Source organism: Prionailurus viverrinus, chromosome E2, assembly GCF_022837055.1.
Source record: "Prionailurus viverrinus isolate Anna chromosome E2, UM_Priviv_1.0, whole genome shotgun sequence".
NCBI classification, from domain to species: domain Eukaryota; kingdom Metazoa; phylum Chordata; class Mammalia; order Carnivora; family Felidae; genus Prionailurus; species Prionailurus viverrinus.
Window position 1 is genome coordinate 15,201,137 of NC_062575.1, and position 12,879 is coordinate 15,214,015.

General features: G+C 38.5%; 1 protein-coding gene across 2 annotated transcripts in view; it reads right to left on the reverse strand.

Moving 5' to 3' along the window:
* The window catches only part of PHLPP2 (PH domain and leucine rich repeat protein phosphatase 2), an 81,919-nt gene that overhangs the window by 65,283 nt on the left and 3,757 nt on the right, over positions 1 to 12,879 (reverse strand). For both annotated transcript variants that reach the window (XM_047835702.1, XM_047835701.1), the window contains exon 2: positions 9,169 to 9,431. In XM_047835702.1, coding sequence (XP_047691658.1) covers positions 9,169 to 9,431 — 263 coding nt within the window. The remainder of the gene's footprint in view (positions 1 to 9,168; positions 9,432 to 12,879) is intronic.

Sequence of the window (12,879 nt, forward strand, 5' to 3'; positions counted from 1 at the left end):
CCCTAACCAACCAATGGGTCACTTACAATCAGGCACAGTTCTTAAGATTACCAAAAAAGGGAAAATTCCATATGTCCTTGTATTCTCTCATCCCACCCTGTAACTATAGCCCCTCACCACTCCCTCGTGGCAGACAGTTTTTCCTTTGCTGTCCTGACCGCTGCTCCCTTACAGTGTAGTCAACGAACTTTTACCTCTTTTGTTTTGCCTTTGGTGAATTCTTTCACCGCTGGTACCTCTGGCCCTCATCCAACCCCATCCAATTGGAACATTCCACAAAAACAATAATTTAGGAATGGAAATCATCCTGATGAGCACAAAAACACAAAAATAAAACGCCACCTGTCCCCTCCTGACTGCACAGTGCAGACTTTTATCCATAAACTCAGAACTACTACAGGAGGAATGACCAAAGAACTAAAACCCTCAATGATAACTAAATACTGAATTTAAGAGAAATAGAACATAAACTTTTCAGAATAAAAACGTCAGTTACAACTAATCTCCAGTCAAAATAAAAATTCACAAAGGGGTATGGCAATATTAGCCATTTTCCCAGTATAATGGTAGAATTCTTCTAAGGAGGATGTATTTTAAGAGGGACTTCTAATTAGCTATATCCTGGAGGGGTTAACTAGCCATGTAATCTGAACAACTAAAGGATTAACTTGGGCATAACAAGGGTATAACAAGCTATCTCTATCTTCCAGTGTCAAGAAGGATTAGACTTACTCTGGATCACTCCAAAGAATAGGACTAGGAACAAGGAGAAGTTACACAGGTAAGCCTGGATCAAAAATGAGGAAGAACTTTAATAATGAGAGATACCAATAGTGAAACACACTGCCTCTCAAAATAGCTCATGGAGAGCTAGAGAGCCATCTGTCACAGATAATTTAGATAAGAGTCTCCTAAAAGAATCAAGTGGGGCCAGACGATCTTTAGAGTCTTTTAGAACCCAAGAGTGTGAGGTACCAAGACACCTTCCTAATATAATGCAAATTCTACCTGAATCCTGCTATTATTTCCAGATACAGAGCTCAATGTACTTAAGTATCATAATTCCATATAATGATCGCATAGCCAGGACCAAGAAATAATACTTTCAGGCTAAATCTACTAGCTCAATTTTTCAATTTCTGTCTAGAAAACCAAGAGAAATGGTAACATCCTAATTCTGACATATTTTACACGGTCAAATTTCCTTCCTAAAAAGGCTCTGTAGATTTTTAAACACTCTATATACATTTCCACCTAAGGAAAGTATTTTCCTTGGTAGGAGGGAAAAAAAATCAAGAGAATCTCAACATCTGCTCTTATTAACTTAGCATAAATGAGTAAACAAGAAGTATTTTAAGAACTGCAAAAACAACTAAAATGAGGGACTAATTCCATTTACTCATTAAACTCATCTGCTTAAGAAAGTAGACAGTATGATGGGAGGGAAATGTGTAATATGCTTACTGATCAATTTTGTGTTTCAAAGTTCCAAAACTTGAACAGGTTGGTACTTAGCTATTTGTTAAATCTCTCACAAATCAAAGGAAAATTATATACTGCTAAATCAGGTGTAGGAGAGAGTAATATTGGCAGTGAACGGTTCTGTTCAGCATGTGAAATACTTTGGCTTCTGCTTTAAGGAAAGACAGTAAGACTAAGTTTTAGTTTGCTTCTAAGGCTCTAGGAGCTACTATGGTTCTTGTAAATCTGAATATATGTGATTATTTCTCTCCAAACCACCCAACCAATACCACAATGCTATCAACAGACATTTACAGCTCTTAGCCAGGAGTAGCAGCCAACAGTTATTCTAAACGGTGCCCATAGGTAAGACACATGTAAGAGAAGAGAACGCTTCATTCCATGTATCAATCATTTCACAAGGATTCTAGTTAATAGTAGGAGGCAAAAGTACACATTATTAAAATATAATACAGGGAATAAAACATTTTATCAAAAACCTTAACAAAGCACAGCAGCATTCTCTACCTCAAATTGAGATTAAAACTCAATCTCTGGCCACCTATAAAGGTAAAATCTGTAAATGTTAAGATCAACAATACAGATAATACAAACAACAACAATACTTGCCTGAATGTCTACTCCATGCCTGACACTATGCTGAAAGTGTTTAACATTTTACGAAGCTAACACATTACAAAGACTAGCTTTTTTTCGGTAAACCACACTATTTTATATAGTTAAAATAACTTACGCAGAAGAGAGCTCAAAACACTTCATATGTTAATGTATACAAAAAACTTAAAAAGTTATGTTTGAAAATAATTGTATTCTATCAGTCTAATCCACCATCATTTGAAAGATACACTATTTTGTGTGAATCATTATATAATACAGAATCTTACACTAGTCTTTGTCTATGATTCCTGAGGGGAGATTCTAAAGCCTTGGAATTTCCTGAATAATAGAAGTGTCTTGTCATTCATGAGCCCCTGGCATTACCTCTAACAGATGAGATGACTCAAGATGGGGGCTGGTCACGATAAAGACCAACCAAGTGAAGAGAAGGTTGGGGTTTGGAGCCAGCCCGACTATGGGGAAGGAAGAGAGGGCTAGAGACTGAATGCCAAGCATGTGGTCAATGAATCAATCAAGCCTACCCAAGAAATGCCAATATAATCTGTACCGAAGTTCCATGGACCTTCCTGGTGGGTGAACACACTCATGTGCTGAGAGGGTGGCACGGGGAGAGGGCATGGAAGTTCTACATTCATGACCCACTCAGACCTCACCCTATGTATCGCCTCATTTGGCTAGTCTTAATTTGTATCCTTTAGACTAAAACTAATCATAAGTACAGTTCTTGAGTCTGACTCATTCTAGTGAATTAGTGAACCTAAAAGGATCATGGGAACCCCCAAATTTGTATCCAACCTGATCAGAAGTGTAGCTAGAATGTGAAGGGCAGTCTTGTTGGGGACCATGCCCTTTAACTTGTGTAGTCTGTGAAAAGTCTGGGTAGTTAGTATCAGAATTGTATTTCAGAAAACCAGATGGTATTGCAATAACCATTAAGAAACAAAAAACAAACTGCCAATTAAACCACAACCCATCAACAACCATAAAATACAAGCTGATTTCAGAAGTACTAAGATGTAAAAAACAGGGGTGGCTGGGTGGCTCAGTTGGTTGAGCGTCTGACTTCAATTCCGGTCATGATCTCGCGGTTAGTGAGTTCAAGCCTGGCATCGGGCTCGCTGCTGTCACAACAAAGCCCACTTCAGATCCTCTGCCCCACTCTCTCTCTGCCCCTCCCCCGCTTGCACTCTTTCTCTTGAAAATAAACATTAAAGAAACATGTAAAAACAAAATTAACAAAAACTATTTACTTAGTGTATAATACATTAAGTTTTAAAATAGCACAGAAATATGAAGCACAAAACAAAATTAATCTCTTTTTCCTTCCTCAATGGTAATCAGTTCAGTATGCATCCTAAAACAGGATTGTTCACTCTACTTTTATAACATCAAAATATGGTAAAGATTTTAGTGACCTGCATAAAGTCACTCAGCAAGTCAATGACAGAAAGGTAATTAGAATGCAGTATCCCAAAACCCAAGGGTATTTTCTGTTATAAACACCTTACTGTCTCCAAGCTTATCTTAAGAGATAGTCTATCAAACACAGAAATCTTACTCATTTTGATGACTAAGAATAAAAGTAAATATATGACCATGAGCCAAGGGGCACTTCGCTTTGTCACGTATGATGTCGTTACAACTTTTCAGGCAGAAGGCAATGATTACACTAAACTTCACTAGTGAGTCAGTAATCACTTAAACAGTTCAATTGAAAAAAGACAAACCAGGGCGCCTGGGTGGCTCAGCTGGTTGAGTGTCCGACTCTTGATTTTGGCAGCTCAGGTCATGATCTCACTGTTTGTGGGATCTCCACGTCGGATTCCACACTGTCGGCATGGGATTCTCTCTCTCCCCCTCTATCTGACCCTCCCCAAATCATGTGTGCTCTCTCTCAAAATAAATAAATAAACAAACAAACAAACAAATAAATAAATAAGGGCACCTGGGTGGTGCAGTCAGTCAAGCTCCTGATCTCAGTTCAGGTTATAATCTCACAGTTCGTGGGTGCAGGCCCCACATTGGGCTCAACGTTGATGGTACAGAGGCTGCTTGGGATTCTGTCTCTCCTCTCTGTCCCTCTCCTGCCTTGCGCACATGTGCATTCTCTCTCTCAAAATAAATAAACTTTAAAAAAATAAATTAATAAATAATTTAAAAAAAAAAATTTTTTTTCAACGTTTATTTATTTTTGGGACAGAGAGAGACAGAGCATGAACGGGGGAGGGGCAGAGAGAGAGGGAGACACAGAATCGGAAACAGGCTCCAAGCCATCACCCCAGAGCCTGACGCGGGGCTCGAACTCACGGACCGCGAGATCGTGACCTGGCTGAAGTCGGACGCTTAACCGACTGCGCCACCCAGGCGCCCCAATAAATAATTTTTTTTAAAGACAAACCAAACTTTATCATGTAAGAGCAATGGACTGGGACACCAGGTGGTGGTGGGAATGTGCTATCAACTGACCCTCTCCAGGCCTCTGTTTCACATTTATGAAACAAAGAGAAATGGTCTCGGTTATTCCCACTGGCAAGTTACTGGCCTTTCGGGCAAGGCCATTTTTTGTTGTACAAGTCTATCCCACACGTTGAGGACATTAAGCCTCTCTGGCTCTTGCCCCCTACATGCTGGTAACTCTCTCTATTGGATGTGACAACCAGCAAACCCTGCCCCAATGGAAAGGGCATGGGGTCATTAAGTTTGGAAAACTTTGTTTCCCTAGTAGATGATCTCTTTCAGTTTCCTCAAAGTACTACAATTCTATAAATAAATAATCCTCAGTCTCACTGAAGTGACAAGTCCATGACTGAAAAAGAGTACAGAAAGAAAAAGTCATGGGTGACTTAGAAAAAACATGAGGTAATTTTCGTCCCAGTAATCCCATTTCTAGCATGGAGCCCAGGGAGAGCAACAATATAGCGATTCATGAGCTAAGATTCAGTCATCACAACACCACTTTGAAGAGTTGAGTGATTTGAAACAACCCAAATAGGTAACACTGCGGACTTAACTGGGTGCCAGACATCAAGGTAAGCACTTTACTTCTTGACACTCCAAGTGAAGCACATCTCTTAGGAGCTTCATGCAGAATCTCAGGCCCCACCCAACCTTCTGAATCAGAATCTTTATTTTAGGATATGTGCTGCTGAAGCGAGCACTAGAATATGTATTTTAACAAGCTCCCCGCCATGAACATTAGACTTTAAAAAGCACTACTTTCCAAGTATTAATTCACTTGATCTTTATAATGTGTAATTTTCATCATGACCGCTCTATAGTGTAAATATAATCATTCTCCATTTTATACATTAGTAAACTAAGGCACAGAGCATTATATAACTTGCATAGTGACGGTCAGAGCCAGGATTTGAACCCACACACTCTTGTTCTAGAATCAAAGCTCTAAATCATTATTGCCTATTATTACTCAATTTTTAAACAAGTTATAGTATTTCCAGAAAATGGAATCTTCTGTAGCAATTAAAACTGATGTCTAAGGAATTTTTAATGACACAGGAAATTAACTGAAGAATGCAGTAAACAAAACTGAATATATGGTATGGGCCCAAATAAGTAATTTTTAAAAATTACGCACATTTACTTTGAAAAAGACCTGAAGAAAAACGTTGGTGTGGAAAGTCAAAATATGGGACCTGGTGTCAGAATGCTGGAGTTCAAATTCCAGCTCCTCTTATTAGCTCAGTTATGTAGAGGCGGCTTTTAGGCAACAGTCTTAAGCACTGGAAACCTGAGCAAGGTAAAAGGGCCCACAGGAACCACCGCACTGGACTCCAACAGGCTCATTAAGCCATAGGCTCTAACCAACCAACGGGCTACTTACAACCAGGCAGTTCTTAAGATTACCAAAAAAGGAAAAATTCCATTTGTCCCTGTATTCCCTCATTCCACCCTATAACTATAGCCCCTCACCATCACCTGTCAGGCCATCTCTCCTTTGCTGTTCTGCCCTCTGCTACCTTACATTGAGTCTAGAAACTTCTCTCCCTTGCTCTGCCTTGGGTGAATTCTTTCACCGCATGCACAGGTGGCCTCCATTCAAATGAAGCACCCCACATTTAGAGAACCCCCAACTGACTGAAATACTCCACAAGTGATCTTACATGAGATTCTTAACCTCAAGCCTCATTTTCCCAAATGAAAATAACATTTACCTCACAAGATCATTGTGAAAATTAAATGAGGTAATCTACAAAATACATAAGCATTGAATATTATTATTTCTGTTTATACTTTTTCATCTTCCTAAATTTCTACAATGACCGTGTTACACCAGTAAATAGCAAAAATAAAAAAGAATAAAAATAATCCCTTAGATTGTCAATATCTTACAGGCTATTAGGAAGTACCTATTCGTGTGATTAGATAACACAAGACTGAATTCAAGCAATTAACAGTTGAATAAGAGATCTAAAAAAAATCTTTAAATAAGTATGCTTATATAGTAAAACTGAGTGAGGGACGCAGCACCAGTTCCCCTCCAGGAGGGACTGGGTGAAGAACAAAGTCCACCACCTACTTTGAATGACTGAGGCATTCCAACTGCCTGGCAGTACCTGACTTTGAACAGGTTCCAGAACCCCCGGCAAAGCCTCACTCTTCCTCATCTGAAAGAAAGGATGCTACTTCCCTTGGAGTTACTGTGAGGATTTAATGAGAATAGGAGTGTTAAGCACTAAGCACAGTGACTGGCAAAACAAGCAGTCAATGTTAGCAAAAATCCACCATCATCACCACCATCATCATTCTCTGGCTGAATTAAACTTCTCGAGCTCCTACTCCAGGAATTGAAATATATTCATTCTTTTCAAATGGCAATTCAATAGTGTTTTCACTATTTTCTAATCAATTAGATCTACGAAGACCTATTTCATTACAAAATTATCAAGGCCACAGGGCTAAAAAAAAAAAAAAAAAGATAAACTTTCCATTTTAAGTAGTTTAGATTCACAAATTATTTCACATTTGGATTCTTAACTACACAGCTAGTAGCAGCAAGCCAATTCAGAGTTCCTCCACTTTTCTGTATCTCTGCACACATACACATTAGTATACAAATGAGTAAGTCTTATGCTTAAATACATGAACTCCATCAATCACTACCAGCTATAATGTAGGTCAAGGCTTTGCACCTGATATAATTAGATCGGAATCGGTGTTAAGATTTAGAAAAGCCTAAGGATCACCCAGTCTGATCCTTACGTTTTGCAAATGGATTTAGGAAATTTAGTTAACTGGTGAACAAGGAAAACATTCACATGCTAATCTACTTTTTCAGGAATTAGTCCAAACCCTAAAAGAAGCACATAGTAAACTTCAGTTTAGACTTTTTAAGTGACATCAATTTTTAGCTCAACTAAAGGTGTTACTATTATTACCACATGTTGAGGAGTAAGTGGGAGCTTCCTTTCTCACTTTCACGAGCCGCTCACTCTAAATCTACAGCTCTAACTTCTGTTTCAAGACATTTGTTACAGGGAGGGAGGAGAGAAGGAGAATGGTCAGGCATTTAAGCTCTTATTTGATGTCTAATTCAAAGAACCAGCCATTTTTTTTTTAATTGAAGCACAGAGTTCATAAACACAGTATAAGACTACTGTAAGAATACTTTTTCACATTTATATAAAAAATTCTAAAGAACACAAATGGCATTTGAATCTATAAAAATATGCTCAACTTCACTCATTAAGATAAATGAAAATTAAAATGACAAAATAACAAAATTCCTACCAGATTTGCAAAAATCTAAGTCATTAGGCTTGAAAACAGATTTGTCCTTGGAATGCTGACTTTATGATTCTCTAATTTAAAAACTGTTGACAATCAGGTCTATTCACAAGCAAGTATGTGCTCACATGCTTGAGTATGTATTTATATTTACATATAAAATTTAATCCTAACATGATCTGGAGAAAGGGGAAAATAGGCATATTTTTATTATTATTTGTCAAAGTTTAACTTCTATGAAGAGATATCTGACAATATATATCAAAATTATAAATGCACAGGGACACCTGGGTGGCTCAGTCAGTTAAGCATCCGACTCTTGATCTCAATCTCAGGGTCATGAGTTCAAGTCCTGCATTGGGTTCTGTGCTGGGCACAAAGTCTACATACAAAAAAGCAAAACAAAAAAAACGGTAAATGCATATATCCTTTGGCCCAGCAATTCTACTTCCAGGAGTTTATCCTACAGATTACCTCCACATGGGAGAAATATCATAGGTAAAAGAATATTTACTGCAACACTGCTTGTAGAAGTAAAAAGTAGTAACTATCTGAATGTCCATTAATAGGAGACTGGCTGGGGCACCTTTGTGGCTCAGTTGGTAGAGTATGCCACTCTTGATCTCAGGGTGGTGAGTTCAAGCCCCACATTGGGTGTGAAGCCTACTTAAAATTAAAAAAAAAAAAAAAGATTGGCTAAAATGATGGTAGACTCATAAAATGGACTATTATACACCCATTAAATAAATGTAAATTATATAAATATTAATACAGAAAGATCTATAAGAGATTTCCAGTCAGTAGTGTGCTGGATATAGCACCATTAGTTTTAAAATTTATATACAGGGGTGCCTGGCCGGCTCAGTCGGTAGAGCATGCACCTCTTGATCTAGGAGGTATGAGTTCGAGCCCCATGGTGGGTGTAGAGATTACTTAAAATTTTTTAAAAAAATAATTATAAAATAAAATTTATACAGAGAGACACATATTTATGGATGAGCATATATACTTCTCTATTTCTTTCTACAGATTTCAATTTCATTCTATTTACATGTATTATTTTTTTAAATAACTTTAAAATATTTGTTTTAAATTTAGATATCTGACCCATGGTGTAATCCAAATGAAGTAACCATCACATTTTCCTTCCCTGATGGCTTTTAAATTCAGGAATCATAATGTCAGCATTCCAAGGACAAATCTTATTTCAAGCCTAGTGACCCCACAATCAACATCAGTTCTAAACACAATGAAAATCCTAGAGCCCACTTCCCATCACAAAGAGTAATGACTTACATCAGAGTGGTAAAACTCAGACCATACCTGACTAGGTCCCCATGAAGCTGTAGATACAGACTTTCCCTTCCCTCTCCAGCACAGATTTCCGACGCGGGGGTCTCCACTGTACACAGGACAAGATGTAAGTCAGAGGAGGCAGAGGCGGTTGTAGAGGCAGTGGTCGTGTCTGCTCCATAAAGGTAAACACAACCTCTCTTCACATCTTCTCTCAGCCAGTCTCTTTCTCGAGAACCAAACCTACTTCTCCTATTCAAACAAGTTCTGCTCCCATTGCGTTTCATATTTCTCTAAAAAACATCAAGAAGAAAGAAATCATTAGCTATAATGTCTGGCTGAGTTAGACACATTCAGTCTTCACCCCACCCTTCCACTCTACATTCACCAAACACCTCCTCTCTTGGGGCTTTCCACATCCACCATGCCCATTCCTAAGCTGGAAAATGGTTTTCTCTCCTGCTAGCTGTTCGGGACTCTGTCCATTAGCTTCTCTGACCCTTTCTTTTTCTTATGTTTTCAGAAAAATGTCAAGAATTATCTGTGCACCTATTACCCACCTTTCATAAAATTTAACATTTTGTCATATTTATTTCAGATCCTTTTTCTAAAGAACATACATACAACATATTCTTACATATACTGCTGAAGCTACCTGATACTCCATCAATTCCATTTCCTTCCCTCTCTCCGCAGAAACACTCTATTGTATTTGGTATTCACCATTCCATGCATTTTTCTGTCTGCCATATATGTATATATCTATAAATGAAATTTTATTTTACATGATTTATAACTGTAAATGCTAACATACTTATGTTTTACCTTGCCACTTTTGCGGGGGGGGGGGGGGGTCAATATTGGTCATGCTAATACACCCAGCTCATTCATTTGAATATATCCCATTATATGAATACATTGCAATATATCCATTCTCCTGTTGATGGCATTTAGTTTGTTTCTAATTTCTCACTGTTATAAACAATGCTGCATTAGATGTTTTTGGACATGTCTCTATAATGCAAATTGAGAGCTTCTCTAGGGTCCTGACCCTCTGCCTCACAGCCTAAATAAGTATAGAATATTATACAAATGGTTTTTATATTCTAATCATGTTCCCAAAAAAATTACTGTTGCATTTGAAATTTAGGTATGTGAAATTCACACACATTGTGGTTACCTCAAAGCAAAAACAACTGCTACAGCAATAATATGACAAGGCTCTAAAGATCAGTATTTACCTGTTCTTTTTTATGATGGGCCATTTCTATTCCTTTTAATATAAAGGCATTTCCACTAAGGCTTACACTGCCATACCTCTCTAGTGTCAGTCTCCATTACCTGTTACTGTTTCAGTCATATCCAGCTACCTATAACTCCCAAACATGTCACGATTCCTTAATTGTGTGACTTGTCTGAAAGGTCCTTCACCTTGTCCCTCTGATGAGATAGGCTTGAAAACTCTACTCATTTGTCACCCTGTGTTCTCTACAGAGCTTTCTATTTTCCCATCCCCATTCTCTCTGCATACCTAAAATTAGCGACTCTACTCTCTCCACAGCAGAACCTCTTCACCTTGAATATGCATCTATTACTATGGGGATCACAATGGGCTTTAATAATGTATTTGATATTTCTTCCTCTCTTCTATACTGAGAATCTATTACGGTGCCTTAATACCTGAGTGGCAAACTGATGCATTCAGAACTGAACTGCCATCACAGAAATGTATTGCCAGTCTATACTTTAGCCCAATTTGCTCTGGCAAGAAGTTGAATAAGCTTGGGGCGGAGGGGGGAACATCTCCTTTTTTACAGAGAACTAAAATCTTTTTGCCAACCAAAAAGTAAATAAAAAACTTTTGTTACTATTCCTCATTGGAAATCAGAAATACCTATAAATAAAGCAAATATTATTTTTGTAATTACCAAGATTAAATATTTGAGGACAAATGTGGCACCTAAGGCTCAATTTCTAAAGTTGATAAAGGATGGGCACTTGAATGGCTCAGTCGGTTAAGCGATGGACTCTCGATTTCAGCTCAGGTCATGATCTCAAGGTTCATGAGAATGAGCCCCATGTCAGGCTCCGCGCTGACAGCACACAGCCTGCTTGGGATTCTCTACCTCCCTTTCCCTCACCAACACGTGTGTGAGCGTTCTCTCTCTCTCTCAATCAATCAATCAATCAACAAACAAACAAATAAATAAATGGAAGGAGAAGCAAAAAGGTATTCCCAGGGAGGAAGAAAGAAAAATATGAGAATGGCTTCATTGTTCAAGGATGACAAGTAAATCAACTGTTTTACAGATATTAAGGATTTGAATATAGCTATTTAAGACCATGAGGATTATTACTGATTCTAACTTTAGATAAGTAGGATAAACCCCTGCTACAAGTGGGAACTAGGTCTCTCTCTTCTCAACAAGAGCATTTTCTCAAAGCTGAACATCTCAGAATTAACAAAGGGCTTTCAAGCACTTATTTTACAAAGACAAAGGCCATCATACTTGTATCACCAAGTAATTTTAACCACTGATTAATTCCAAATATTCCTTATTTTTTAGTCTCTGGGAAAGATTAACAACTGGTCCATCTAAAAACAGCATTCTAGAGGGCGCCTGGGTGGCTCAGTCGGTTGGGCGTCCGACTTCAGCTCGGGTCACAATCTCGAGGACCATGAGTTCGAGCCCCGCGTCGCGCTCTGGGCTGATGGCTCAGAACCTGGGGCCTGCTTCTGGTTCTGTGTCTCCCCCTCTCTCTGCCCCTCCCCCGTTCATGCTCTGTCTCTCTCTGTCTCAAAAATAAACGTTAAAAAAAAAAAATTTTTTGGGGCGCCTGGGTGGCGCAGTCGGTTAAGCGTCCGGCTTCAGCCAGGTCACGATCTTGCGGTCCGTGAGTTCGAGCCCCGCGTCAGGCTCTGGGCTGATGGCTCAGAGCCTGGAGCCTGTTTCCAATTCTGTGTCTCCCTCTCTCTCTGCCCCTCCCCCATTCATGCTCTGTCGTCTCTCTCTGTCCCAAAAATAAATAAACGTTAAAAAAAAAAAAATTTAAAAAAAAAAAAAAAATTTTTTTTTAATAAAAAAATAAAATAAAAACAGCATTCTAGGGGCGCCTGGGTGGCTCAGTCGGTTAAGCATCCGACTTTGGCTCAGGTGATGATCTCACAGTCCATGAGTTCAGGCTCTGTGCTGACAGTTCAGAGCCCAGAGCCTGCTTTGGATTCTGTGTCTCCCTCTCTCTCTCTGCCCCTCCCCCCACAAAAGAAAATAAAAACATTAAAAAAAATCAAGGTGATTTAAAAAAAAATAGTATTCTATATGGTACAGTAACATCTTTACAAGGAAGCTCTGTGTTCTGCACCAAGTGGAGAGAAATTTAGCTCACTGGAGAGAGCAAGTGGATACTATTCCACACAACCACCAAAAAGCTTCTTTTAAAAAACTTTTTAAGGTCAAATAAGGCCCAATGATGTCATCAATCTTAAAAAAGTCAAGAGAAACCCCAGGAAGTTATTATTTTAGTCCATCCATGATTTTTCTTCTGTGAGGATTTTTAAAGACATTTTTATTTTTTTTTTTTATTTATTTTTTTTTTTAAATAAATTTTATTTTTTTAATTTTTTTTTAACATTTTATTTATTTTTGAGACAGGGAGAGACAGAGCATGAACAGGGGAGGGTCAGAGAGAGGGAGACACAGAATCTGAAACAGGCTCCAGGCTCTGAGCCATCAGCACAGA